The sequence below is a fragment of the Neodiprion lecontei genome, chromosome 1 (assembly GCF_021901455.1).
Source record: "Neodiprion lecontei isolate iyNeoLeco1 chromosome 1, iyNeoLeco1.1, whole genome shotgun sequence".
In the NCBI taxonomy this organism is placed as follows: domain Eukaryota; kingdom Metazoa; phylum Arthropoda; class Insecta; order Hymenoptera; family Diprionidae; genus Neodiprion; species Neodiprion lecontei.
The window spans coordinates 4,931,459-4,958,593 of NC_060260.1; the positions used below are offsets into that span (position 1 = coordinate 4,931,459).

General features: G+C 39.1%; 2 protein-coding genes across 4 annotated transcripts in view; both read left to right on the top strand.

Annotated features, from left to right (window-relative positions):
• Nucleotides 1-12,922, top strand: part of LOC107226344 (probable ATP-dependent RNA helicase pitchoune) — a 36,602-nt gene extending 23,680 nt beyond the window's left edge. Inside the window, exon 17 of the mRNA XM_015667128.2 lies at nt 12,881-12,922. The gene's annotated coding sequence lies outside the window, so the exon portion shown is untranslated. The remainder of the gene's footprint in view (nt 1-12,880) is intronic.
• LOC107226346 (protein held out wings) overlaps nt 1-27,135 on the top strand; it is a 42,854-nt gene that overhangs the window by 10,239 nt on the left and 5,480 nt on the right. The window contains exons 2-7 of one of the 3 annotated variants that reach the window (XM_046746747.1): nt 12,881-13,014; nt 18,018-18,134; nt 20,866-21,006; nt 21,284-21,386; nt 22,161-22,463; nt 26,331-26,446. In XM_046746747.1, coding sequence (XP_046602703.1) covers nt 12,881-13,014; nt 18,018-18,134; nt 20,866-21,006; nt 21,284-21,386; nt 22,161-22,463; nt 26,331-26,413 — 881 coding nt within the window. In that variant the 3' untranslated portion in view covers nt 26,414-26,446. Of the gene's footprint in view, nt 1-12,880; nt 13,015-18,017; nt 18,135-20,865; nt 21,007-21,283; nt 21,387-22,160; nt 25,298-26,330; nt 26,447-27,135 lie in introns of those variants that run through there. The other 2 variants (XM_046746749.1, XM_015667133.2) reach the window with 2 other exon arrangements.

Sequence of the window (27,135 nt, forward strand, 5' to 3'; positions counted from 1 at the left end):
AATAGTTTGTGTCGTTGTTCCCGCGATTCCGCCCCCAAAAAGCGAACCGATAATTAAACAGATACTCGAATTATCTGCAACGGGACGCGTAAATCTGTAAATCGGGTCACTCGAATCATCACCGATGAGGAATAGCTCGGGATTTCAGGTCAGACTATATTTCTTTCGTATCTTACACGTTATATTCGTCATGTATTGGTGTACAGTTATCTCATCGAAATGTTTATCCGGCTGTACCTGAGCCTAGGTTCTGCTACCTGTAGCTTGTTAGCCTGATATACCGATGCGGTTGGAGAGATGATTTGAACGTAAAACGATTTGCGAAGGTTGTGCGTAGGATAATCGAATATGGCTACCGTAACGTGCGATGGACGTTAACTGTAAATTTTTTCAACTTCGGATGAATGTTATTTGCATCTTTTACGTCCAACCAGCGCCCACTTAACATACTCTGAACGCGTTGATACCGATCATTCAGTGGAATTCAAATCGTGGATCGTTTTGCCGTCTGCTCACCAACTCGTCGGTCCTAAGTTTCGCCTTGGTATTTATTCCGGAGTATATATGTGTATATATATAATGTGTGTCTGTCTCTTTTCGCACGCTCGTGTGCGTGTGTGTTTATGTTACACGCATGCGTGTATCTATGTACTTAAGAGACGAAATTATAAATAAAAACCCTGAGTCAGTGAGTGAAAATAAAGCGAATTGCCTAAGCGGCGACGACGACGATTTGGTCGGATTTTGAAATATCCGTCGAAAAGCGAAACACCTGTAATATTATACCTACCGAAACTTGTACTCTGGATGATCGAGGCGTTTTTGTTTAGAAAATATGTATATTAGCTGGTTTTCACTCTTCACTGTTACATCCTGTATTATACCGAAATCTGATGAACGATCAACTTGGAATTTAACGACTGAAACCTGTAATTGACTTTACTGTGAAAAATGACAATTTCCTCATTTCTTCTCCGGAGCACTAAAATGAGACTTGGAAAGTCTGGAGATAGTCACGCAGATTTTTTTTTCCTTGATAAACTAAAGAAAGACGGTATCTTTTTATTTTATAAAGTAAACTTATAAATTCGTTGCTAAAACAATTTGGCTTTTGACTAAAATTGACGAGAATGCGAAATCGTACATCCCGAAAATGTGTTGAGATAAGTTGGAAGGATGACCCAAAATTGTCGAGAATTTCACGACGGGTAATAAATCAGAAAATTAGCATTACTTTTGTGCGAGTACATTATACGTATGGTATACTTTGTGAAAAGATGCCAGGCTCTATTTAAACTCTGTACAAATGCCAGATGCGTGTATTATTATACATATATTATAATTGCATGTGATTGTTTCAACGTTTTCAAATTCTGTACAAGTATATTAGCCAAGTTATGCAAACGATTCGTAATTCCTTGATAAACTGTCAAGTCTGCTTACAACTTGGTCAAGGGAAACGTGAAAACAAATCTAGGTATATTAATTAGACAAATGCTTGCCGGTTATTAACGCGGAACACGCGAAGGTTTCTTCCGTAAAAAATTGCCATTCGTTATACTTATCGCAGATTTCTTTGCCTGGCGTAAAAAACCGCGAAGACGACTTTGGGCACCTGACGCGCTCTCGTGGTTTAGTCATCTTTGGCACCGTGACATTTTTCCACAAACCCTTGAGCGAAAATCTTTCATGAAACTTGACTCGAGCCGAGTCGTTAGATTGAGGTTTTAAAAAGTTGCTTCATAAAACGAGGAGAAATCTTTTCCTAGTAGATTAACGCGCGTTTTTTTTTAAATTCTATTTTCCATGTGACTCTTAGTTTAAGTATATTTCTTCATCTGTCATTAATAGCTTTTTGCATAGATTTTTTAATAGATTTTTACATGACGACGATGGCTGTAAACTGTTGGTCAAAAAATATCCCGGCGTCTATTTTCTGATTTACATGTTTCTTCATTTTTTTCCACGTATCGGAAACGAGGAGTCGGGTTATTTTTTCTTCCTCTTCTTTCCTTCCTTCTCGTTCTCCCTTTCATTTTTTGGTCCAAGGATGATGAATCTTTCGAAAAGAATTGACGCGGTCTAGAGAGAAATACCTTAGCATAAAAGTGACGAATGAATACGTGTAAAACGCAGTCCTACCTCTGGGAATGGTGAAATAAATAAAACATAGTCAGTATAAGTCAGCTGGTTATCCGCCGCTGGCAACGACAACGTTCACTGCTAACGATAGCGTCATACATAGGTACTTTGTCTTGCAAAAATCTCAAAAGCCAACAGCTGTGTGTGCGTGCGCGCGTGTGTGTGTGTAGGAGGAGAATTCGTGTAGAACAATTCTGAAACACACAGGCGCACATTCACGACACGCGATCCAAAGGTACAACCTTTACGACGAGTCATTTTTATTTATTGTAAGCCCAGCGCATGCTCCCAGTAAAATTCATGAGATCACCCACGTTTATTCTTCTTCTTCTTCCTCTCCTCCTCCTTCTTCCTCTTGCCGTAATATACACACAAAACTTATTATATACACACACACACACACACACGTATCGACGAGCACAACCGGACCCTGAAAAGAAGGAGGACAATAACGACTGACGACACCTCTAATCGCGGTAAAAGTTAGTCAGGGTTAAAACCGGGCCCTGATCATCGTCTTCCAAACATCATTATACATTGTTTTTTTCTTTTTACGTGAAATAAACGACACGTTTCTTACGCCGAAGGTTCTTAATTCCGTTATTTCGTTTTACTATCGTTTTACCAGGTGTAACAAGATTAATAAAAAATTCACCGGCTTTCGGATTATCCTGCGATATCTGTACATACACTTGCATATTTCGAGCTGCAGTTGGGCGCTACAGGTATTCGCGAAGCGTGCGACAATCTCGTCACGATTAGGTATGCGTTAAGTTTTGCCAACGAAATGTGCTTTGCTCGGAGAACGGTAAATACTATACGTATACGGGCAATATCGGAGCGAATTCCCATCACTTCGATGACCTCAAACTCTTCCTCCGATACATGCGGTCATAATTCGAAGACTCGAAGCGTTCGTTCGCTGTGGAATTTCTCGACGCAGCAGAGAAATTATACGGTCGGTGCGTAATCATTAAAAAGCCCCTCCTCGGCTTTTCGTTGGAAATCTACGTTTTACCGACGTTCTTTTTTACGCTTGAAAACCACCAACCTGAGTCAAGTTTACGTAATAATATATTACATGGATTATTATTTTTTTATTTTTACTTTAATTATCGCGAACACATCGCTTGGTTGGTTGGCACGTATCTATAATGTGTATGCAGAGAGACGGGCGTGACCACCGAGGTTAGCACAGAAATTCTTGCCAATTTTCTAGAGCAACTATATACAAACGCGTATAGCATCATCGAGGTGTCTAAAATATTGTCCCAATTCTTGGTGCCAAGATTTGTTATAGTTACCAGTGTCGGTTGGTCTCGCCTAGACTGACTTTGCAGTCTGTTCGGCATTACCGTGGAATTTTAGTCAAGGACGATCATCGCAGTGCCAACCAAGTACACCGCTAAAATTTCACTTGTTTATTTCCGCTCTTTGATCTTTGTGAAAAAATAAATATCAGTTACAACAACTTCTTTCCATTCCATTCAGGGATATTTTTACGAACGAAAATACGGCGATGTACTTTACCCGGATGCCGAGCCGTTTATCCATAAAAAATTGGTATCCTCGTCGTCGTCGTTGTTGCTTAATTAAACAATTCTGCCGTTGCACCGCAGCGCGCATGATGCACTTCGTGCCAATTATGCTGTGCAGGTGGCGCATTCCTCGAGTAGATTTGTCGACTTGGAAGTGCCGAGTTTAGCCACCTTGAAAATTCACCAGTCGATTAATTATCGGACCCTCGCTAACGCAGGTGAAAAGTTTAGCGTCCTTTTTCAACTCTTTGAAGCAATTCAATTAACATCCGTTGCCTGCAGTAACTTTGGGAGACGATTCGTCATTTCTGATGCATAACTGTTGTCGAAAAGACAAAATAATAACAATAACAACAACGGTATTGATAACAATCATTTACGCTTGTACAAGACTTGGAAGTAATTGCGATTATACGATTTCGGGGAAGTGAAAATTTTCATACTTTTCGTATTCACGTACATTGTACCGTTTGTGCAAGTACTTACTTTGCTATGCATCGTACGAGATGGGAAAATAAAGGTCTCGTTATCTCGCTTGCGGTTTTGTCTGCGTTTTATTCTTGAACATTCTTGATAAGGTACACGTGTTGTAAAGAAACTGTCCCAGCTAAGATTACGAGCCGTCGACTTGATACAATTAGTGTCTATACGTATGCTCGACGTTCTCAACGTACGTCAATTAAATTGTAATACCGTTCAGCTCGCGGGCACGCCCAAAAAATTATTCATAATATTAATTCTGATCGTTTTATCCCGCGCGAAAGATGAGTTGACAAAAAATATATACACGCATACGTAATCATATGAACTGTAACAAAACGGTCTCGTTAACGTTGGGATTGAACGATTACCGTCGGCTGTTTTGTTCAAGTGGAAAGGTATGCGTGTAAGCTTAAAACTTGCAGACAATCGAGAGAATTTTTTAACAGCGGCGATTATTAGCCAGCGCATTATGTACGTATAATGCACTAGTAGGCGTCGTACCTGGGCTAATTGGCCTTTGTTTCGTTAAAATTACACTCCGCACTGCAAGCGTAATTCCCAATGAAAATGTCGTAACTCGTCATTGTCGATGTTTCACACTACTCAACAGCAAGAGGAAAAATTACAAATAATCCGCACTTTTGAGTAAATGTGTTTCAACATATCTAGGTATATAATATAACATACTCGTGAATGCGATGCGATCCACTATTCGTTATATTTAAACACGTCTGCATTTGTATGTCATGTAAATTTACATATAAATGCAAACTACCACGAGATCCGTATCGTCGTGGAATTAAATGAAACGAGCTCAATTTTACAATAGTAGAGAGATGTAAAAAGAAATATGCAGTAATAGTAATTATGGGAAACAAAAAACTGCACGAAAGTGAAAAATTAAAAAAAAAAAAAAAAAAAAACAAACAACTCGATCTTATCGCGCGAATTTAACAACGAGTCTTATCTACGAATTTTTTCAAGTCTTATCTTCTTATTCTCTCTCCGTATACACGATGTACGTATATCATATGCACATCTTCGTCTCCACTTCCTCTGACTTTCTCTCTTCATCTTCCGTCCGACGATGACGACGAATCCGCGCGGGCTTGGCATTTGTCCGTGGCATCGAAAAGTCCGATTGGTGGTGAAACGAAAAAAAAAAAAAATTTGCGGGGGATGCACGCCGCTGCAGACGATGATCCGTACGGATGCTGGCAAACCTTTGGCTCTGTGCTCTTGCAAAACCTGAGGTAGGTTGGTACTTACGGGCGCCTCTGGATCTAGCCCACGAGCCAAAGAACGTCAGTCAGCTGATGTCATGCAGGCGCGCGTTGCTCGCGCTAAATGCGGCTGTGATGCCCCCTTTACCCTCTACCCCCCCTCCACCATCTCTCTCTCTCTCTCTCTCTCTCGTCTCTCTCGTCTCTCTCGTCTCTCTCGTCTCTCCACGGCGACGGGATCGCGCAGACTCCATTCCACACTCTCAATTCTTGCGGCATATGATCTCTTAGAGCGGTAAACGCCACACCCTTCGTTCCTTGTTCATGCCGCTTGTTGCGTCGCGTTGAACGAGCGCGGGATTTCATTCAATGTATTCTCACGTTTCCACGTTTAAGGAGCGCTGGAGAGGTGCGAAAACTAAGATACCCACCCACTCGAGCAAGGGGACACGTCCGGTGATTCTCTGTGACTTTTATCATTTGCTTGAAATTTCCACTCCGCTCCACTCGCTTTGCGAAACGAGCGGTTTTCACCTGGTTTCGAATCAATTGTGTTCTGTATGTGGCGGGGATATTATTTTAAATAATTTCAAATTGTAACATTTTTCAAAAATCTTTCAACGGTACAATTATAGTCGTAAATCTTTTTTATTTTAAATTCCACGCTTACGACGTAGAGAATATAAGTTGCTATGAAAATTCTGATCCGACAACTTGTCATCTAATTGTAACAATAATTTGTTATCGAACATTAATTTTAATTCATAAAAATCTGTGTGAAATTGTCAATTGCCAATTATCGACACGATTAGGTGGCAACTTGTGGGATGGCAATTTTTCATAACAACTTTTGCTCCCTATTCTCCGTCAATAAATTTGATTTTTTTGTTTTTGATATTGTTGCGAGAAAAATCGTTCCGCGAGAAGCTTCCTAAAAATACCACTTTTTGACGTTATTTTAAATAATATTTGAAAGAATGTACCTGACATGTTACGCGAACATCCGAATCGAGTTTTGATTACAAAATAAATAAAGTAACGTGCCCAAGCTACGTTTTATTACACGAAAAACTTACGTATTAATATATCATTCGTTGAGTCTAATTTGCCGAAAGATTTATATTTCCAGTTTACAGTGTATTCCGTTAGGTATAATTTTGCTTTTTCGACGGTTAAAACAGGGGAAAGAAGGTGAAATTCTTCGTCTTTTTTTTTTTTTTAAATCTTTTTAACGCGTTGCGCAATTTTTCATAGTGAGAATACGCGTTACCTGCTACGCTGGCTCAATTATTATCCACACTATACACGAACCAACAAACTCGCTTTGGAACGAGGTGAGACTTGCGAGAGATTACCGGCTTCCTTTTAGCCTGAGATTTCAAACAACTTTCTGATTTTGCCATACCCGGTAATGTCGGTGTGTCCGGTGCATATACGCGAGTGTAGAATCGCGCGGATTACACTTGTTGCACTGCCGATTCGGAGAGATAGATTTTACTTTAGAAGCGAAGATATATGTGTATATTACACACGTATATTATATCCGTTTCGGTATCTGTCGACGTTTTTCTTCGCGATGTATAATTTCGTTTCGTGCCTCACTCTCTCACGACCGAGAAGAGACACGGGAATGTTGGCCGGTTAATTTCGCAATTATAATATGTGTGCCCGTGTGTAAGTCGGCAGAGAAACGAGTGACGGCGTTCTTGAGACAGAAAAATGTCCAGTTTTGCCAAATTTATTGTTCACGCAGGTGTGTAACTATAATTAACTAGTCGAGTAATAACGGTGCAGTTTCGAGATTAATTAAATAAACACGTCAAAGTTTTTAGCGTAATATTATTATTTCTTAATCGGTGTGAAATGTATCTCTTCTAGTGGAATGATTTTAAAAAAATTTTGTAGTCAGGTATCGCACTTTTTTTGAAACTAAATGTCGAGTGTTGTACGTCGAGTAAATTAATATCCGACAATTCCGGGTATATATAAACGTGCAAATTAGCGATTGCGTTTTGCATCATATGCTCGTTTCAAACTTTCAACGACATACGGAAGTTGAAAAAATTGTTTAACCGGTTCGTCTCTGCACATTCGTCCAAATTTTTAGCGTTCCTTTTCAACTTTTGAAAAAGAACATTAACAGACGAAGGAATAACGCGAATCGCATCTGTTCGAACATCACGAATCCAATCGATTTTGCTCATTTTCTCGAAGGTTAACTGCTAGCCTAAATGGCGTCTGCAATAGTCTGCATGCTTACTCATTTACACTCACATGCACACAAATTCGCACGCCGGTCGTACTTACACTTGTGTAACGAAGATTCATTCGCACAAGATACCGTGGTCCAGATAAAACTGCTCTCTCCGTCACAAATACATCATACGTTCGCAACGAAATCGAGTTCATTTTATACGCGCATCTGCACTTGTATCAGACTCTGTTTTATTTATTTATTTTTTTTATCCAACCTCATTGGGTGACGATGATCGTCCTATCGCAACGACTCGCTCTCTTTTCGACAGGTACCGAAAGATCTATTACGGATATGAAAGACCAAAGACCCAAGACGGTTGTCCTCTTACAGCCAAGATTCTGGCTGCACATCTCATCTCCAATTTTTTTTTCTCTTCTTGTTTTTGCATGAAACAAATTATTGCAACGCCGTACTCGCGCTATCAATGTCGACGAATTTTGATGTTACGTAATGCTGAAACGAAACGAATCTCTCACGGTATTTTAAAAGTAAAAGAGTAAATTCGAACCACAAAAGTCTAGATGAGTGTAAATCGGTGTCACAAATTTTCTGTACACAGCTCACTTGACGGTGGATAAAATTGATGACGCGTCACTGATAAATTGATTCAATAATAAGTTGTACGGCCGTATTCAAAGGTCGGAAAAATCTTTGCGAATAAACATTGACGACCGCAATATCGTGCTTCTTACGTTAAAGCTTACATTGAAAAAAATCCAAATGCATATCGAGAATTTGAACGTTACAGTAATTATAATGCAACGATGCCTCTAATCGACCGACGGTACAAAAACAGTTCCACTTCTACTCATACGTTATTTTAATAGTTAAAAGCGAGAATTGAACAATATCTATCCACGTTATCACCGCAATACTGGGCAGGGAAACGAGTTTCACTTTTCTAAATGGATTTTAATGCGGTTCAAACTAGCCGTCCGTGCGATACCGTTTCCAGTGCTAGGGACGGGAATCTAGTGCGTGTGTAACTGGCGCAGGCAATGATTTGTCCTAGGCTTACTGGTATAACTTAAAGTTGTTAAGAGAGTCGGAGTAGGTAAGTAGGCGAGTGTGTCCGCCCGTTTGTTCGTCGTGCAACGTCCTTCCTTGTAAGCGAATCGTTTCGTTTCGTTTCGGTGAACGCATTGAATTTAACCACCAGGGTTGGGCTCTGACTTTTATTACGGTTTGTAGCGTGTCGGCATCAGGAAGTCACCGAATCGTGACGCCAGGTTAGCCGGACTGGACTGGAGACACAGCGGACGTAATTTTCTTCATATCTTGGAGGTGTACGTAGCTTTTGGGCTCGGCACTTTGATATTGTTCTTGTTACCGCGAATAGCCTCACGATTATAGATGCAACCACCCTTACCAAGCGAAACTACTACTAACGAAATAGAATCCAGATGAGAGTTCCGAATGCGAGTCAATTTAAACGCGTGTCTCTCAACGATGCTAAACGCGGTAGAAAAAAAAATAAAAAAATTTCTTTTGGTCTATCTACTCGCTAATCGAGATGAAAAAGCATTGATCAAGTATGCGGACACAATGTCGACTTGGAGGTTGGTTAACACGTCGTAGCTGGTTATATGTCAAATTGTGATTATATCCGTTTCTTATTTTTAACCGGTATGTTGTTTTATTTTTTCTATAACGTTTCTGTCTAACAGACGCTAAGGAAATGACTGAGTATTATTGAAAATGCCAAGGACTGACATAATTCCGATGTCTCCAAGCACTGAAAATAAAATAAAATAAAAAAAAATACAAATAAAAAATAGTATAATAAATACATAGAAATAGAAATAGAAACAGAAACTTTTCGAATCTTAAAACTTCTTCTATGCGTATATTCATACCACATATATTTCCATGGTCTGTATTAAGGTTTTACACAACACTTTATATAACAACACTATACATAATATAACTGTTAAATAAATCTTAGTAAAGGACGTTCGGTGTGCTGCTGTATAGTCTGTCACACATTCAAATCAAACTTGTGCAACTTGTGTACGTTAATATGTACACCGATGTGCATCCAGGTATATGTCGCTTTCTATTTTTACCAAATTGAGTTGACCGCATTAAAGATTGCTCGAGAAAAAATAACACACACGCACACACACGCAAACACCTACCGAATTAATGGGTTTTTCTTATTTTTTGTCTTCTTCGATACGCCTGTTCTAAATTGAAACGTTCAAAACGGCGGTTAGGATCTTACAATTTACTCGCTAAATTGAAAACTCGTCAGGCTTTGCAGCCGATTGGTTGATGATGGTAGGAAAATAATTTGCGCAGTAAGTAAAAGCCGCTCTCATCCCGTAAAAATTGGATAAATCAAAAAAAAAAAAATCGGTTTAGAGTTGTACGAGACTAAAGGAAAATGAATAAAATAAGAAAGTGATGAAATTTCCACCCAATCTCCTTTCTTCGATATTCTGTATATCCATACACTGCTGATGCCTGATTAACTGGCGCCAGTTTTTCACCCAAGCCTGCGGAGTACAGCCGGCTCCCTTTGCAGCGATGCAACACGCCGCTACTGCTTCTGCTTCTGCTTCTGCTTCTGCTTCTCAACGCATCTCAGAAGCAGTCTGGGCGAGAGTATGCGGGCGGTATAAAGCCGATGATGCATGAAGCCTTGCGGGTATTTGTGACCGCATGCGCCTTGCAGGGGGAATGATCATTGCGGCCGTTTCAGACTGATTGATAAAAGAGGGACACACCGTCAGATATTAGGGCACGCGTGCAAGCTGCAGGCTTATTGTTTGTTATATTGGCCGATGACGATCGCGGAGGGAAAGGTGGGACGTGATACGCTTTCGTTCGTTTACGAATTTTCGTTTAACTAGGAGGATTGTTACACCAAATACTTTTTTTTTTAAATTTCTTTTAAGAAGAAGCTTTATTTGCATTATTATTTTTTCGAGCTCTCTACAATTTCCTCGGACTCCTGGAATTTAGGCTGCGCTCATTGACTTCCCATTTTTGTATTTCCGTGAAACGATCGAGAGACTTGGAAAAACATTAACAAATCAACTTTCTGCCCATGGCTACGGGATGCGATTACCGCAAACTGTTATAGCTACATTCCTGAAATATAACGTCAGGTGCATATATAGTTTACACCTCAATAAATAAGACTTGAGTGGAAATATCATTTCAAATAATATGCAGTTTGCTTTTACCCGTAATCCATAGTAACCGAATCGCTTTTACGATCATAGACTTTTACACGTAGGTTATATCCTGCGCGCATAAGGCATCTACGTAACCGATCGTTATACGAACTTGCTTTATTCACGCTACATTAACTAGCGCGTCTTATAAATTTAACGTACGTGTATAACTGTGACGTAAACTTGTAATACGCAATCAGCACCGTTATCTGGTTTGCTCATCTATGTACGGTCTATTTTTATCGACTACATGTTCTGCGGACTTTTTCTCGTCCTCGCATACGTTATACGGTATTTGGCAGTGATTAAGTCTCGAACCGGAAAAAAGGAATATCCATAAGTCGAGTCGTCCTCTGAAGCTCATTTATTTTATTAATCATCCTAAATTGATTGCAATCAGCCAAAATTGAACTAACCATCGGCGCTAATGAGTCGAATTAATCGTAGGTATATGTATATACGCTGTAACTCTCTGAAAAAGAAAAGACGGTGAAAACCTTGTCACCAAATTTGTGATGAAAAAATTGGACGTGAAATAAAAAATAAAATGAAAAAAAAAAAACACAAACTGGGAAGCAAAGTTACACCGTTTTCCAAACACTGACGAAGATCGAATATCAATAAAACGCGTTTGCTCGTACACGTGACGCGAAATCGCACTCGAATCATCTATTCGAATATTTTCATAACGGATCGTCTGTTTCTCTTCTCCGAAGAGTCAGAGACCCCGATAGGAATGGAACGACGAAGAGCGTGCATCGATCAACGCGAAACACGTTACGGAATCGCACATATATATAAATACATATATACATATGTATGTAGAGTGTCGGATGTTCGCGCGCGAGCTTTTTTATACGACCTGCACCGATGTATCCGATTACCGACGACTGCATTACGGGCCATCGGACACCTGGAGGGAATCGCTACACCATCTCCGAATGAACGGTGGCAGTGCCCGTGGATACGCGGGGAAACAACCGTCGTCGTTGACGCTTTACACGCGATAATTCCTATGCGTAATCGCGCAATACGCCGAGGAGTGCTTTAACGACAGGCTCATGTACCGAGTATAATAACCAGAGAGGTTTACACGCAGCTGTAGCAACGTTGCGTCACTATGTCAAGGTCAGATTGGTCACAGATAGACAAGTCTGAGCAAGCACGGAAAGGCCACCGGCATATAACCATGAATGTGTAACCTACCGGTGCAGTCCCGATGCTTGCTCCGGGTTACCACTGGTGGACGGACCTGACATCGGTGCAACGGAGCATGAGAATCTGGTTGCGGACCCCGGTGCAAACTCAGCTTTTGACACATATAATCCACTGTCCAACTCTGCTACGGGCGCATCTCATAATTCGTCCGTGCCACCTGTGCCGTCGTCGTCGTAGTCGGCATCGGTAACGCGGTTTTGCAAGTACCATGGACTCGTTTCGGGATGGCTTGCGACAAGTGTGCGAGCTTGAACGAGAACCGTCGTTAACCCGAACCCCCATTTGCGGACCATCGGAACGTCGTTCTTTCCTTCTAACCAGGTTGAAGTGAAATAAAAAGAAGCTTTTAAAAATTTTCATGTAAAACAATTTTTGTTCTCTGGTAGAAAAATGGTTTGGCAATTCCCAACGCGCACGTTGTTCGTTGAGAAACAGCGCGCTTTTTTCATTTTCAACATGCGGCCAAAATCAGCTATCTTGACATTTGAGTGGCGAAAAGATTTTTTCCTGAACATGCATCGTTGCCGGTAACTTTGTCAACTCAGAGCACATTCGTTCTAAGCATTGTTTAACCAGAATGGAATCGAGTCGGAAAGAATTCTTCCACGTGTAGGAATTCAACCACTTCGTTTAGCATAATTCAGCCATTCAACGTTTTTCCTTTAGCTGCAAATGGTGCACGGATTAGAGGAGACTTTAGTGCCGAACTTATCGAACACTGCTACGGTGTAGCGTGACTTTTTCACTTTGGCCATGTTGACTTGACTCGTTAATTATACAAGTACCACTCGTGTATATTACAGGGATTACATGGCTACCGTTTTTTTTCTGTTACAGAAATTGCGAAGGTTCGAGCCAGCCTCTTCCAGATCAGTGGAGTAAAAAAGGAACCGCTGATATTGCCAGAACCAGAAGGAGACGTCACAACACTCACAGAAAAGGTCTATGTGCCGGTCAAAGAACACCCAGACGTAAGTTTCTGCTTGGCGTGATTACGTGCCTAGTTATCATTTCCGCTCCAACATAAGACGAGGCATAAAAAGAAGCTTTGCCTCGTTTTATTCTACTTTTAGTATATCGATAACTTGGCGTGCGTGCATGCATACGTGTAAACGTACCTACACAGCTCGTGATGCAGGAGCCTTGGAGAATAAGAAACCCGTGAAACGATCGCTCGTCTCTCTGTATATCGACACAGACCAAAATGCTTCCGGGACAAAACTTGCCAGCCCGACATTGTGCGCAGAGAATCAGTAATGAGATATTACTAATTTGAATAAATATTTGAATTACGTCCGCTTAAGGTATGCCGGTGTAAAAGAAATCGTTCCCGCGATACTTGAGCCGCAGCAACTAGAATCGTACGATCCTCGACTTCGTATTAATTGTAAGTACAGCCGCGCTAATTGTGTGAACAAATAAATTGAATCGCACGTAGGTACGGACGCATGTATGAATAGGAGTGTACGACGACTGGTAGATAATTTCATTTCGACGGTACGAAACAATTGTTATCAACGAGTTTTACTGTCGCGTAATTATTCGGCTAGTACTCAGAGTCGTTGATCTTTGCCTATTTTATTGTTTACTCTTTCTTATCTCATCGGGGTTCGGAAATCGACGAAGACAGAATTACATTGCGCATTGTAGGCGAGTACCCGATGTCAATATACACGTTGGAAGACCGTGGTTCGTCTCTCGGTGTTTTGAAATTCTCTTTATAATTTGGTCCTCTCGATGTGGCGCAAAAGCGTGAAGCACGGATGGTCTGTATATGCTCCCAATCTATGAGAGAGCAGGTGACAGTGTCTCACAGGCGAAAATTTCACGTGCGTCTTTTTTTAACGGGGCGAGACGTACGTACGTGTGTAGATTTGCTCTTGGAGTCGAAGGAGGGCATCGGCGGAAAGAGGCGGAGGGAGAGAGAGAGAGAGAGAAATAGAGAAAGGAAAAGGAAAGAACCTACGGAGAACGGAGAACGGAGAACGGAGAACGCGTTCGTCATGTGTATACAGTCGAGCGTTATTTCTGGACCGCTCGGAATAGATTCCCTGCCGAAGAGTGTACGGCATCGTGTTCTATGTAGGTGTAGGTATAACTTTGCAGCTTATGCTTCAGACCCCCGCCGCAATAACAAAACTGGGCACTTTTTGGCACGGTATAACGTGTCACAGTTCTTCGCAATAACGTTGTTATCTTATATACCAGTCACTAGGTATAACGTTATATGTCGCGTTCGTGTTTATCGCCCCGATAACTCTGCTACCTATTTCAAATTACGAGGTCGATCGATGGGACACGGACGGCCAAATTTAATTGCGACAAATTATTACATCTCTTTCAATTTCGAGATAATGTCTGTGAGTTCTTATATCAGAGCGTAAGATTCTCGTGACTATCGGTTTGCACGGAATTGGCAAGTTTTCAGACTCAGTTTGCTAAGGAATAAGAAAAGTAAGAAGATAAAAATCGCCTTACCAAAAACAGACTCTGACGAATTCATGGAAAATTACTGCACCAACATCGTCGAACGTTCGTCGAGTATTAGTAATTGCATCGCAGCTGCTTACTTTATTCTCTCTCTCTCTCTCTCACCCTCACTCTCTAAAGCAGTAAAGGATTTTAACTGTGCTGCATGCAGGTTTTGTTTCAGCGCGGGAAGTCGATAATTCTGCACGTATCTTGATTCTCGTACAATAAACCTACCGTAATATGCATGTGTTCTAAGCAGCGGAATGTATTTTTTTATTTTTATTTTTTTAACTGGTGAAGAAAAAACTGCGGGAAAATGACAAGCGCGTAAATCCATCCTATCGAGGAGTTATATTATTCTGTATAAAATATACGGTTGTGGGATAAACTTCGATCACGCGCTTAATAATACAGATGCCACGTGTACGTTGGGAACGGATCAAAGTAATAATCAAAACTGAGATAACATCTGACAAGCGGTAAAAAATGATAATTATAGGTTTGCGGTGTAGTGATTTGTAAAAAGTGTACAATGAAATTTCGCTGAATATTCTCGCGTGACGTGACGATTGTTTCGCAAGTATTCCAAGTACGTACGCGCGTACCGTCTGTGAGCTACCGTTCGCCAAAATCTGTCTGATCTCGTCGTTTCGGCACGAAGATACACTTGCACAAACGTATACTTATACGTTTACGTGCCGCGGTGACCTTATGATCTTGAATTGTTCAGGGCAGCAACCTCCTCGTTCTCAAGTACCGCTGCAAGCATCGCGGATCCCTTGCAGAGTATAATATCAAGGATCTCGAATCCAGGATCGTTGATCAGCGTAAAAGATTTTTACTCTGGATCGTGTTGTCATATTTTTTATTTTTTTTCAATTTAGTTGCATGTGACGACGTGTGTGTCCGGTTGAGGAATGTGATTTGAAAGAAGAAGATGACGGTGCGTATTTTGCACTCGCGCATTTGCAACAGAATTCCTTTGCCATAGTCGGTGTAACTTGCTTCTCCTTTTACTTGGCCGTTCTTCGTTTTAAATGAGATAGAAAGTGCGAGCCAAAGTTTTGTCTTCACTCGTTTATTATACTCTCACGAATTTGGTCTAGTTATTATGTCGTCTACTGTTACATGAACAGCATTCAACCCATTGAGTGTAAAACTTTTCGCTGTGCACTTTGGATGGTATACACGTAATTTTAACGTCGTCGGTCGGTTTAGCCATAGAAACGGATGTGAATACCTACAGCTATTGACGCTTTGCAAATGACATATACCTGTTATTGTTAAATCTTTTCTGTCAATATGCGTTTGTCTCTTCGTATTTGTCTCCGACAGGATGTAGGCATTATGGTTTGTCCATCGAGGACGCTCCCCTCATAGTTTCTTCACGGTCTCTAAACTTCGGCATTATTTATGTCTTCCGTATATAAGGCATGCCGATATTTAACATTCATTTTTATAGTCGATTATAACACAGGATTTTTCCTCTTCCCTTTACGGACTGTATTCTTTGACTCTTACCTTCCTTCGTCAACTTTATCCTGCTTATGGTCGGTTCACTTCACAGTATATTCGTTTAATTCGCTTCGAATTAGCGGACAGTATTTAGTCGGTCAAGTTCCGAATAGAAAGCGGTTCAACGCTGCAGTGCCTTCGTCAATTGCACGTACACGCGTTGCGTGCTTGCGTTCAAACACACCTCGGTTTTACTGTTTTGCAACGGTACAGTTAGGCGAGCCCTCTGCAGGTTGTCGTCGATTACCGTTTAGTTGAGATTTTTCATTTCGCAACGTTCAACCATTCGTAGATTACATGTACACATGTGTAACAAAACATATAGCGTATGTGTACAATAAAAATACACGTGCGTAATGCCGCGTCGTTGTTGAAGAGTATTATTTATTGACATTTGAAACTTTTCGCCCCTTTCTTTTTCACTCTCCTTGATACCATGCTGCTCCTGCTGCCCACTCCGTCATTTTTCGTTCATTTTGTTCGATGCTGCCTATCGCAAGATTTCTCTTCCCTATGCACGCTTCGATCCAATGGTCCCCGGCGCACCTAAGTTGGTCCCCCTCATTTCCTTCTATGCCATAACGTGTCTCTCTCCGAGTCCACTTGACTCGAGACGAGACGGGTTTTCGCTTCAACGTCGGTACTCGTACCTTGGTTCAGGACTTTGAGAATATCCGCCCGCGTGACGTTGTTCGGGAATAGGCGTAAAATTCGTCGCGGCCAATATCCGATTCCACCATTTACGATCAGAGGTGGAGGCCATTTTATTTGGAGGGCTGAAGGGAAGAGGCTTCATTCTAGATTACACCGGACACTTGACCATTAGAATCACACGAAAGAGTTTATCGGTGAATGTCGATAGCATTGACCAATCGGTATCGTTTCCTGATTATTCGATATCTTCTTACAGGCGGCTGTTATCTGATACGAACACTATGCAACTATCGGCGTTGATTGGCGGACGAAATATGACCGTTGTCTGAAAATCGGAATCAGTTATCGTCGTCGAATCGCAGCGTCGATCCGTGCGGGTACGAACAATTTATGCCCCTCAAATCGTGTTGGAGTTTTATACTCGCGTTTTTTAGGAAATCGAAAGTTCTATCAATATTCCAATTTGTGAATATTTACGTTAGACTGTCGTGGGAAAAGATACCACGAATCGGGAAGTAGCTGAGCTTACGATGTTGCGTTATGTGGTTAAAGGTTCAGGTTCAACGACTCCGCGATGTTCGAAAGTAGAGATTCGTTCTTATCTGCCTCTCTCGAGTTCAATCTTACTCCTTTCTATATCGTCAATGCATTATCGTACAGATGAAACGGCAGGCTGCAGACCTTTCTTTTCTGTCCCTTGTTATGTGTGAAATTGGATTGCCTTATATGTACTCGTTTCAATAACGTATCGTTTCTCGATTCCGTAATTTTTACTCTGTGTGCCAGATATCACAAAATGAATCGTGCTGCGATAATTTTGTACAATTATATCGTACGTGTGCATGACTTGTATATTACATACAAAATGCCGTAGTTCGTTGCGTTAAATAATCCGTAAGAACCACTTACGTGAATGATCTACGGTACACTTACCGTTACGTAAAAATTTGTAATAATTTCAACATAGCGAAACCTTGAGTGAGGAAAAAATAAATAAAGATTAAACAATCCCGTATACAGCGTGAAAAGCGAAGGTGATAGGTATCATTCGAAGGAACGTGTGAATATTTATTTTATAGTACTTGCCTAATTCTTGTGGACCGATAGTTTGAGCAAATTTGACATTTTCAAAACTTGAACGTTCGTTCAAAATTTACATATACATGTGTAATATTTACATTGAACTCCGTCACGTGATGACACATGTCAAATTAGTACGTCAGTTCATCTAGATGTATGTACGCGAGATTCGAACGATTTTTCATGTCCGTTTACGGTATTGGGAAGATTTTCACGATAGTCTAACTTTTTTTTTCTCTTTTTCGGATTTTAGTTCAACTTCGTCGGGAGGATTCTGGGACCACGTGGTATGACGGCTAAGCAGCTCGAACAGGAGACTGGATGCAAAATCATGGTTCGGGGAAAAGGTTCAATGCGAGACAAAAAGAAGGTGAGCAATTAATGAAGAAAATTTGTAAATTAATCAGTATATACAGTATGTATCTTATTCCTCAACGAGGCGAAATCATACAATCAAGATAAATAGAGATGGTTCACCAAATATGGGGCCTGAATGATCCTCGATGGACGGACGATTCGAGTTTACTGAAAAAGGAATCTTGATATTTCGCGATTTTTAAAAATCGTACGCTCTACTCAAAACAAACGTTTTTTTTTTTTTGGCTTACCGTAAAAATTTATGTTATCGGCCTGACAGCTGCATTCGGTTTTTAGCAGGTATACGAGTATAAGAGATACGGTTACTCAACCGACCACTCTGTACGAAAAAAATCCTTACCGTCGTTCGTAAGTGAACCACCCTGTAGGCCGATACGTAAAGTAACCACGTAAACGGGTCTACGTGTGCAACGGCAAGTTCCTCGTTCACGCGTTCGAAGAGGACACTTGTTCTCTCTCTCTCTTTTCCTCGCACGTACGTACATCCATACATACACAAGAGAGCGATACATGCCTATATTTGGAAAGAAACGATGGTTGGCGACCCGCGCGCGTTCTTCTCTCGAAGTCGCCGACGTTGCATACCACTTCCAATCCTTAACACCACGTGCACGCCTTTCCGATCGCACAAGCACCAGACACGCTCACGGTCTAACGTATGTAATACCTACGTGGAATAAGGTATACGTTAATGTGCGTGCCTCCGTTCGTGTGCGTCGAGCCTGACGACGGTGGCGATTGCACGGCGGAATGGGGGAATGGGGGGGAGGCAAAGGGGTCAGTCACCGACTTTTACCTACCTCGAACACCACCGCGGTGTACCTGGTATACCTACCTACCTACCTACCTACCTACCTTATATCCCGGGTCTCTTCGGCTCCGTTGTGTGTTCCGTGCCGCATGTAGCAATTCTCCTCTCTCGTGCCTTCAACGACCCCGATCATAGCTCGCTAACTTTTCTTGACTTTGCGGTGGCGGCAACTCGAGCTCTTCCATCGAATCCGTTTAAGGCTGCAACCTCGGTACGCGCAGCGATTGCACCTGGTTTTTTATACATATATATATATATATATATATATATATATATATAGGTATATGTGTATATACACATACACTCCAGATGATTCTGTTACTCATTACAATCGGAGAGGTATTTTTTTTTTTTTGGTTTTTTAATTTCAAATTTTTATGTAACGCGTGTATGCGCATGTGATGCAATTGTTGTCTGACAGACTGCAGGATGGTTTCGACGCATTGATTTTCTTATAATTTACGTAATTCCAGACGCTCGACGAATTCTACTTTTAGCTCCATATTTTACAGTGGGCCACGCCCAGATTTTGACATGCGTGAATTATGCGGTGTTAATTTTCGGGGTTCTGAATTTTATCGGACGGAAAAATAACTTGAGAACTATTCTTGCCGCGATATTGTTTCGTATGAAATATCGTTTTATCTGTAGTTTTTTATGTAAACGATTCTGCGGCTAAAATAAAATTCCAAGTGGGAAAATAGCGGCCATGTTGATCTTCGAGAGTACACAGTTCTCGTGTAAAATTGAATATGAAACTTCATTTTAATTTTTTTCAACAATGCCGGCAGAAATTTGTGTCTGCGGTTTGAATGTAAAACTCTCCTCATCGTTTCGTCGGTAACGCGGCAATTTTTACGCCAATGAAAGATCGGATTTGTAAATAATTAACATGCGTGACATATCTACGTGGCTCGGAATTCACACGCGAGATGTCTCATTAGTCATTAGCTTGGAAATGATTAAAACACGGATTATGCACAAGGAAGTGAACCTGGCACAGGCAATTTCAACCTTGCCAATACAAGACTCCCCGTTTCTGACTCCCGATGGTCTGTCAATGGCAATTTGGCTTGCGTAATAGTCAGCTGATTCAAAATTAATGTAAAATGAGATTCGCATACCTCGTATAAATTATCAAGAAAGTATTCTCAAATTAATTATGTCCGCACCTACCTGATTCATTCTACCGCACGTACACCTTATACTGTATACATGAATTAATGATGGTAATCCGAGGCTTCGTCACTTATACTTGAGTTAGGCTGCATGTACCGTACAAACGAATAAAGCGAGTAATCATTTTTTCAAGCTGCAATTGGTACTGAGATAAGTGCTGACCCTGTGTAAGTACATTTATCGCAAACTATAAAACGCTGGAGGATAAAATTAATGGAATACCGACGATTTTCGATTGAACAAACAATCTTGGAGTGTCTGTTCACAGTATTATGACATCTGTTCCCATGCTGGCTGCGTACGTAATTTTCACAACATTTGGTTGATTAGATATACATTTATTTGTTTAAAGAAAAAATGAAAAATTATTTATCCAAATTTCAGTTAGATTTGTTATGAAACACTTTTTTACCATCGAGTCTTGCAAACACGCCATCGTATCACTTACTTTGAAATTATTTACACAGTCCTGCGGTTTTTCACTTTTGTTTCTTTGTCATGAGAGGAAGCTTGGCAAGAAATGTTAAAAAAATATACGCATATTAAATATAGACTTGGGTGTATTTTTTCTATTTGTTCAACTGTAACGTGCCTGACTTGCATATATGCGTAACGTAAAAAATATAACTGTATAAAACATCGCACAGCACCAGACATCTGGACAGTTGCATACTGGACAGATCTCTCCGTGCAGGGTCTACAAAATGGTAACGATCTGTTTTAATATCCTCAGGAGGAACAAAACCGAGGTAAACCAAATTGGGAACACCTAACAGACGAGCTACACGTTTTACTGACGGTAGAAGATACAGAGAATCGAGCAACCCTCAAACTCGCACGTGCCGTTGAAGAAGTCAGGAAGCTACTCGTACCCGTGGTGAGACAGTTCCGATTATTTCAAACATACAAAAATGCGAAGCCACTTAGAAAATAGACAAATTTTTAAACCGTCGCAATCCCGATATCTTAGTGTGCAAACATTATCCTCCGATAATGCGTTACCTCATCTTAAAAGTCAATACTACACTGATTCGAAGGGAACAGAGAATCCCTTAGAAATCCCTGATGATTTTTAATACGCCTATTAACGATTACGTATAAGACGCATCGCTTCTACGGTCGTACATTCTGACGGTGATATCGATTGTTAGCAGGCTGATGGTGAGGACGAGCTGAAGAAAAGGCAGCTCATGGAGCTTGCCATAATAAACGGAACTTATCGTGACTCCAACACGAAGGTTGCTGCTGCTGCAGGTAATTTTTTAGGGTTGATTCAACCCCAGAAAATCTTGATTCGTTAGAATTGAAAAAAAATTTTCACCTGACAGCCGGAAGCTTACTAAAGTACTTTAGTAGCTACTAAAGAATATTACAGCTCCAGTGACCGTAATGAAAAAGAATGAAAAGAATTTCCATTTTCTAATCGGTACTACGTTTTTCTGTAACGGTAGAGAGATGAAAATAGTCGAGTAACCGTATAGAAATATACACTGAGAAAAATTGAGTAAAACAGGTATCGTTAAATAAACTGTTTGAATATTGTTGGAATTAGGAAAAACGAGGTACGCCTAACCATTTTGCGCTATCGTCGATCCTTTTTTGGTTATTGCAACGCAAAATCAGTTTCTTCGGTTTACTCTACTTTTTTAATTAAGCAAGGCTTTAACGTCAATTTATTCTTGCACGAGGATTAAATTTTCGCAACAGTTGCAAGAAAATATAGTAACAACGGTCGTAACGAAGAAGAATAGTAACGGATACTAGACTTTCCTTTAACAGCTAGAAAACTAATTTTCATTTTCTACCAAGAACAGTATTTTCCGTTCGTGGTGAAAAATGATAATAGTTCAAGAACCAAGCGTTAACCGAAACTAAAAATTTCCCTCATTGTATAAACATCTCTCTCGACGATCCGTAGAAAATTGTCGAGTACCGAGGCTTCTCTTCCCCTGTTGCAATACGTATCGATAAGCTATTCGTCGTTACGAAGTACGGTTTTGAAAGTCAGTGTAGTTTTTGACATCGCAGCCTGTGACGAGGAATGGAGGCGCGTCGCGCAAGCGGCGGCCGAAACGCAGCGTCTTCTCCCCGGCCTGACCGCCCCGATGAGGAATCCCAGCACGCCCTTGGGCGCGCCGCTGATCCTCTCCCCGAGGATATCGGTCCCGACGACCGCCGCCTCCCTCCTGAACGGATCCGGTCCTCCGGGGTCCTTGCTGTCCGCGGGGGATCCTCACGGACTAATTTACACTCCATACGCGGATTACGCGAACTACGCAGCACTCGCAGCATCGCCGCTCCTCACCGAGTACGCTACAGCTGACCATTCTGGTGGGTTGTTTGCTCGCTGACGCTAGGCTTCGGCTGAATTACATACATTACATATATATAATCCATGCGGAGCGTATATCTGCAAAGAGATATTATTATTATTATTATTATTATTATTACTACTATTATTATTGTCATTAATTTTCATTGTTGTTAGTTGTAATGTTATCACCGAAGCATATAGCGCAGATTATTACTATATTAACACTACGATGACGAAGATTATTATTATTATTATTATTATTTTTTACTATTATTAGTATTATATAATGATATTTTTCGATAATCGGCTTCTTTTCTTACGTAGAATATTATTGTTATCGTTGTTATACGTAATATTTTTATTCTTAGATTTTAGTTGTCTGTAGAAAGAAAATAGCTGAATCAGTCATTTACTAGTCGAGTCCGTTCTGATATAGCAACAGAATTTTTAGCGTAACATATATAATATAAAGAAGATATATTTTTCACGTTTTATTTTCTTTTCTTTTCTTTTTTTTTTTTATTTCATCTTTTCTATTTTAAATCTCGTTTTGTTTACTACTTATTTTCGTTTTTGTCTTAAACATCACGTACATCGGTTTTTATTTTTAGCAACAACATGACATTGAGGTTGGAGGAGTTTAGATTTTTTAGACGATTTAGCTGAAGTTATTAATTATTATTATTATTGTTATTATTGTAAATGTGTCGCGGGTTGAAAAAAAAAAAATGTAAGTATACTAGTCCAAAAAGTTTTTTATGGTAGACGAAGATTTATACCTCGGTGGTCTTGTTAAATTTATGATATTGAAATATCGTCATTTCTTATATTCATCATAAAACTGAACGGTAATTACTTTTCATCACCTCTGGTGATATAAGAAATATATTGGTTTCGGTCGAAAATTACTTTGTCTAATTTCAACGAATCTTTACATTTTCGAACGTCTAGAATCCGAAAAAAGTTTTACTTTTTTGGACAGACCTTTCGCTTTTCATGGTCATGAAAATTATCGTGTATTTTTTTATACACAGATCGGCATCAGGCCAAAAAGAGTCAAAATAATCAACGTCACATTTAATACCTAGCTAGAAGAAAACTTTGTAACTTGAGTTCTTGAGTTGCGTATATTATTAGTTTTTTTTTTTTCTTCTTTTCTTTCTACTTTTTGCATAAATTTTTCGAGCTTCGTACACGTTGACCCAAGTGAAATTAAATCATTCCAAGTGACTAAATAAAAATAAAATCGTAGAAAAATATTCTTGCTAACAGTAACAGCAATACATTGCCATGTTGTTTATCGTCTTGCCGTGTACAGAAATGAAAAAAATTTTTTGGTACTAGTATAGATTATATTACGAATCGCATAGAGTATTTTAAATCGCAGGCTAAATAGGTCAGTGTGTATAGGAAAAGCGTAGGAAAAAAGTAAGAAAAAAACTGTTGAGCAGTAAATAGCATATAAAGTGAAATTTCATTGGCATTTTAGGTGTGTGTGTGTGTATATAGGCACACACACAAACACACACATACATACATATTACACATATATAATTTTTCTTAAGCATAATGTTAAAAATATACCCTCTAACGGATTCTTGCATTTCAGCGAGATGTCCGGTTGCTCGGCGCGTTCTTGTGTACTACTCGATGCAATAATCAAAGGCCATTCATTGTTGTGTAGTTATTATGAAAAGATATATATTTATTCGCGATAGAATGTTAGTAAATGTTAGTGTATAATAGCTTTTTCAGATTATCGTTATTATTATCATTACTATTATTTTTTCTATCGCTATTAAGTTAGCGTTTTATCTTTGAAAGAGACGTACAGTTGATATTCTAGAATCTAAAACTTGTATGGATATTATTTTATACCATTAGCTCGAAGACTATATAATCCGTACTAAAAATTTTAACATCTAGTTACGAAGTATTTATGAATAATACGGTGATGGTATTGATTGTTAGTAGAATTCGCATTGCATAATTCCTTTTTGAAATTATTATTTCTTTTTTTTTTTTTTGCTTTTCTGTTTTATCCTAACTTTTATTTATTTGTTTTTATTCTTATTTTTCAATTTTTTTTTCTCGCGCTTCGCAAACTTTCGCGTTTCATCGAATTTTTCGGCAGTAACACTACAATTTATTATACCAGTAGAATCTCGAACAAATCCCTAGGATTGGTTTAACATATTAGAAATAACAACTAACTTGGTCCGCCTTTCCTACAAAAACTCACTTATAACTCGTATTCAAACTGACATTATACCCTAATATCGTAATCAAATGTACTAAATGTGTTTGAAGAAGTATTTACAAGCCATATAATACGTATGCCGCGTCGGGATGTTTGAACAAATTGATCAATAAAGCCAACAGAAAACGATACTCTGATCGAAAACGTCGTTTTGCTCACCGTAAGAATTCTCAATGCATTTTATTACACTATCGAAAGTCAATTCGTGTTTGATAAAATGAAGTGTAGATTTTTCCATTGGTACTGAAGTATGATCTCGCGGATATTTGAACAATTCCAATTATCATCATACGTGCAGCAAAATGAGTAACGAAAAAGTAATAGAATTTCACAGCAAACAAACGATCGAAGCAACAAACAAACTAATCGTGTTGGATAATAAAATATTGCTTTATTTTCCTATCAGATCTAATATTAATAAACGGGTAATATCAATTTAATCTAATACGCGGATACTTTTGGTAACTAATCAATGGCGATTGGTCATGTGCTGATTGTGTTGTACTAAAAAGAAAAAAAAAAAAACACAAAGATTCTAGACAGACAATAGGAGTAGGAAAAGTTATCCAGGGACCAAACAAATGTTTTTGAGGACTGACGGTTCTAGCGTATATTATTTGTAGCTGTTTAAGTAAAGTTGAAAGAAAAAACAAAAATACGCTACTACGAGAATCTTGTACATTATATAATTTACATATTATATATTATTATACATGTACATTATTTTATATATGATTATTTAATTTTATTTTTATAAAGATTTAGCTATATATACACACACATATACACACACATATATATATATATATTTTATAATAATAATATAATATATATATAAATATATTTATGTGTAAAGGGTAAAGAGTAAGGAAATAGGTATTTTCGAAATACTCATTGTTGCTATAATATGTAAACAATCGTTGAACAAAATGAACTGGACTCAAGTTTTTAGAAGCATTAGGAGAAAAGAAATGATTTGTTTAGAATAGATAAATCAAAAACAAAAAAAAAAAATTACTTCTAGCCATAAATAAGTGAGAACCAACGGAGCGAAATAGTCCAGTTTTGGAGTTGATGTTAAAAAGAAATTATACATATTATATCAAGGTTGAAAAATGTGTTATTCGCAGTTACAGTTTGAGTATTGAGAAGTAGCAGACTCATAAATTTGTTTATTAATTGAAATAACTATTCGCCGGCAGTTTGAAAGTCACAAATATACATAAAAATATTTCTTACCGAGTTGGATGAGTACGAGTAATATGTTTATTTTATTTCATCCGAAACAGCTGACATTTACATCTGTATTATACATTATACATTCAAGTTTGCTACTCTCATAACAATAAACTGTGGATTGTTGTTGCAATTTCAAGGACTGTACAAAACAAACGGCGATGATAGCATGTGCCAAATGTTATTGTGCGACCTTAAACTTACACGCCACATTCTGCATAAGTTGTATTCGTGTAGTAAACTTAATATTAAAACAAAAGTGAATATCAGCGAGTGGATAACTATAATTAGTAACAGACGGTAACTCTTACAGTTACTGAAATCAACTATGGAATTTTTTATAATACCATAAGCGGGGTGATTACTGATTTTTTTATGTTGGCGACAGGTGCAGCAGCCGCTGCCAAGCAGCGTAGGCACCTGGGTCAGATTCGCGAGCACCCTTATCAAAGGGCCGGCGCTCTCTCGTGAATACAGAGTACTCTATTTCGCCTCCGCGGAAAGGTTAGTTGTACTCAAACGTTTTATTACGTTGTTATATTCATAAACAATTTTCTATGTCAATTTTTCATGCGACAATTTCACAAGCCACTCTCTGTCCTATCTATGCGTACATACGTACATACGTATACATATACATATATATATATATATATATATATATATATATATATATGTATGTATATATATATCAGTTTAGCATATGTACGTGTGCATAGATCATTTTAAATCAGCAACACAGTGACTTGTGTAAGTTAAATTTATTTTTCCAGTACCTGATACCGCGTCCGTTTGACGCGATGTCTTATTTAAATTTCGATCTTTCTTAGATTCTAACGCATACATATACCCAAAACCTCTTATGTTTTTGATTGATTCTTTTTTTATTTTCCTTTTTTTTTCTCTTCCCTTGACAAATTAGATTTTAGTCAGAAACAAACAGATCAAATTATTGTACGAATGTAAAGTGGGTTAAGAAAAATCGAATTCTTTCTGTATGTGACAGCGATGAGGCAATAATAATGATAATTTTACATTGAAGCAAATAAAATAGCTTTTGTTGCAATGAGATGGGGACATGATATAATAACGGCACACTTGCCCTGTTTAGCATTATTCAGTTATATCGTTACGCACCAACAACCATAAATTTTGTCCAACAATTTGCATTAATGTGTTTCAAATCTGACGTA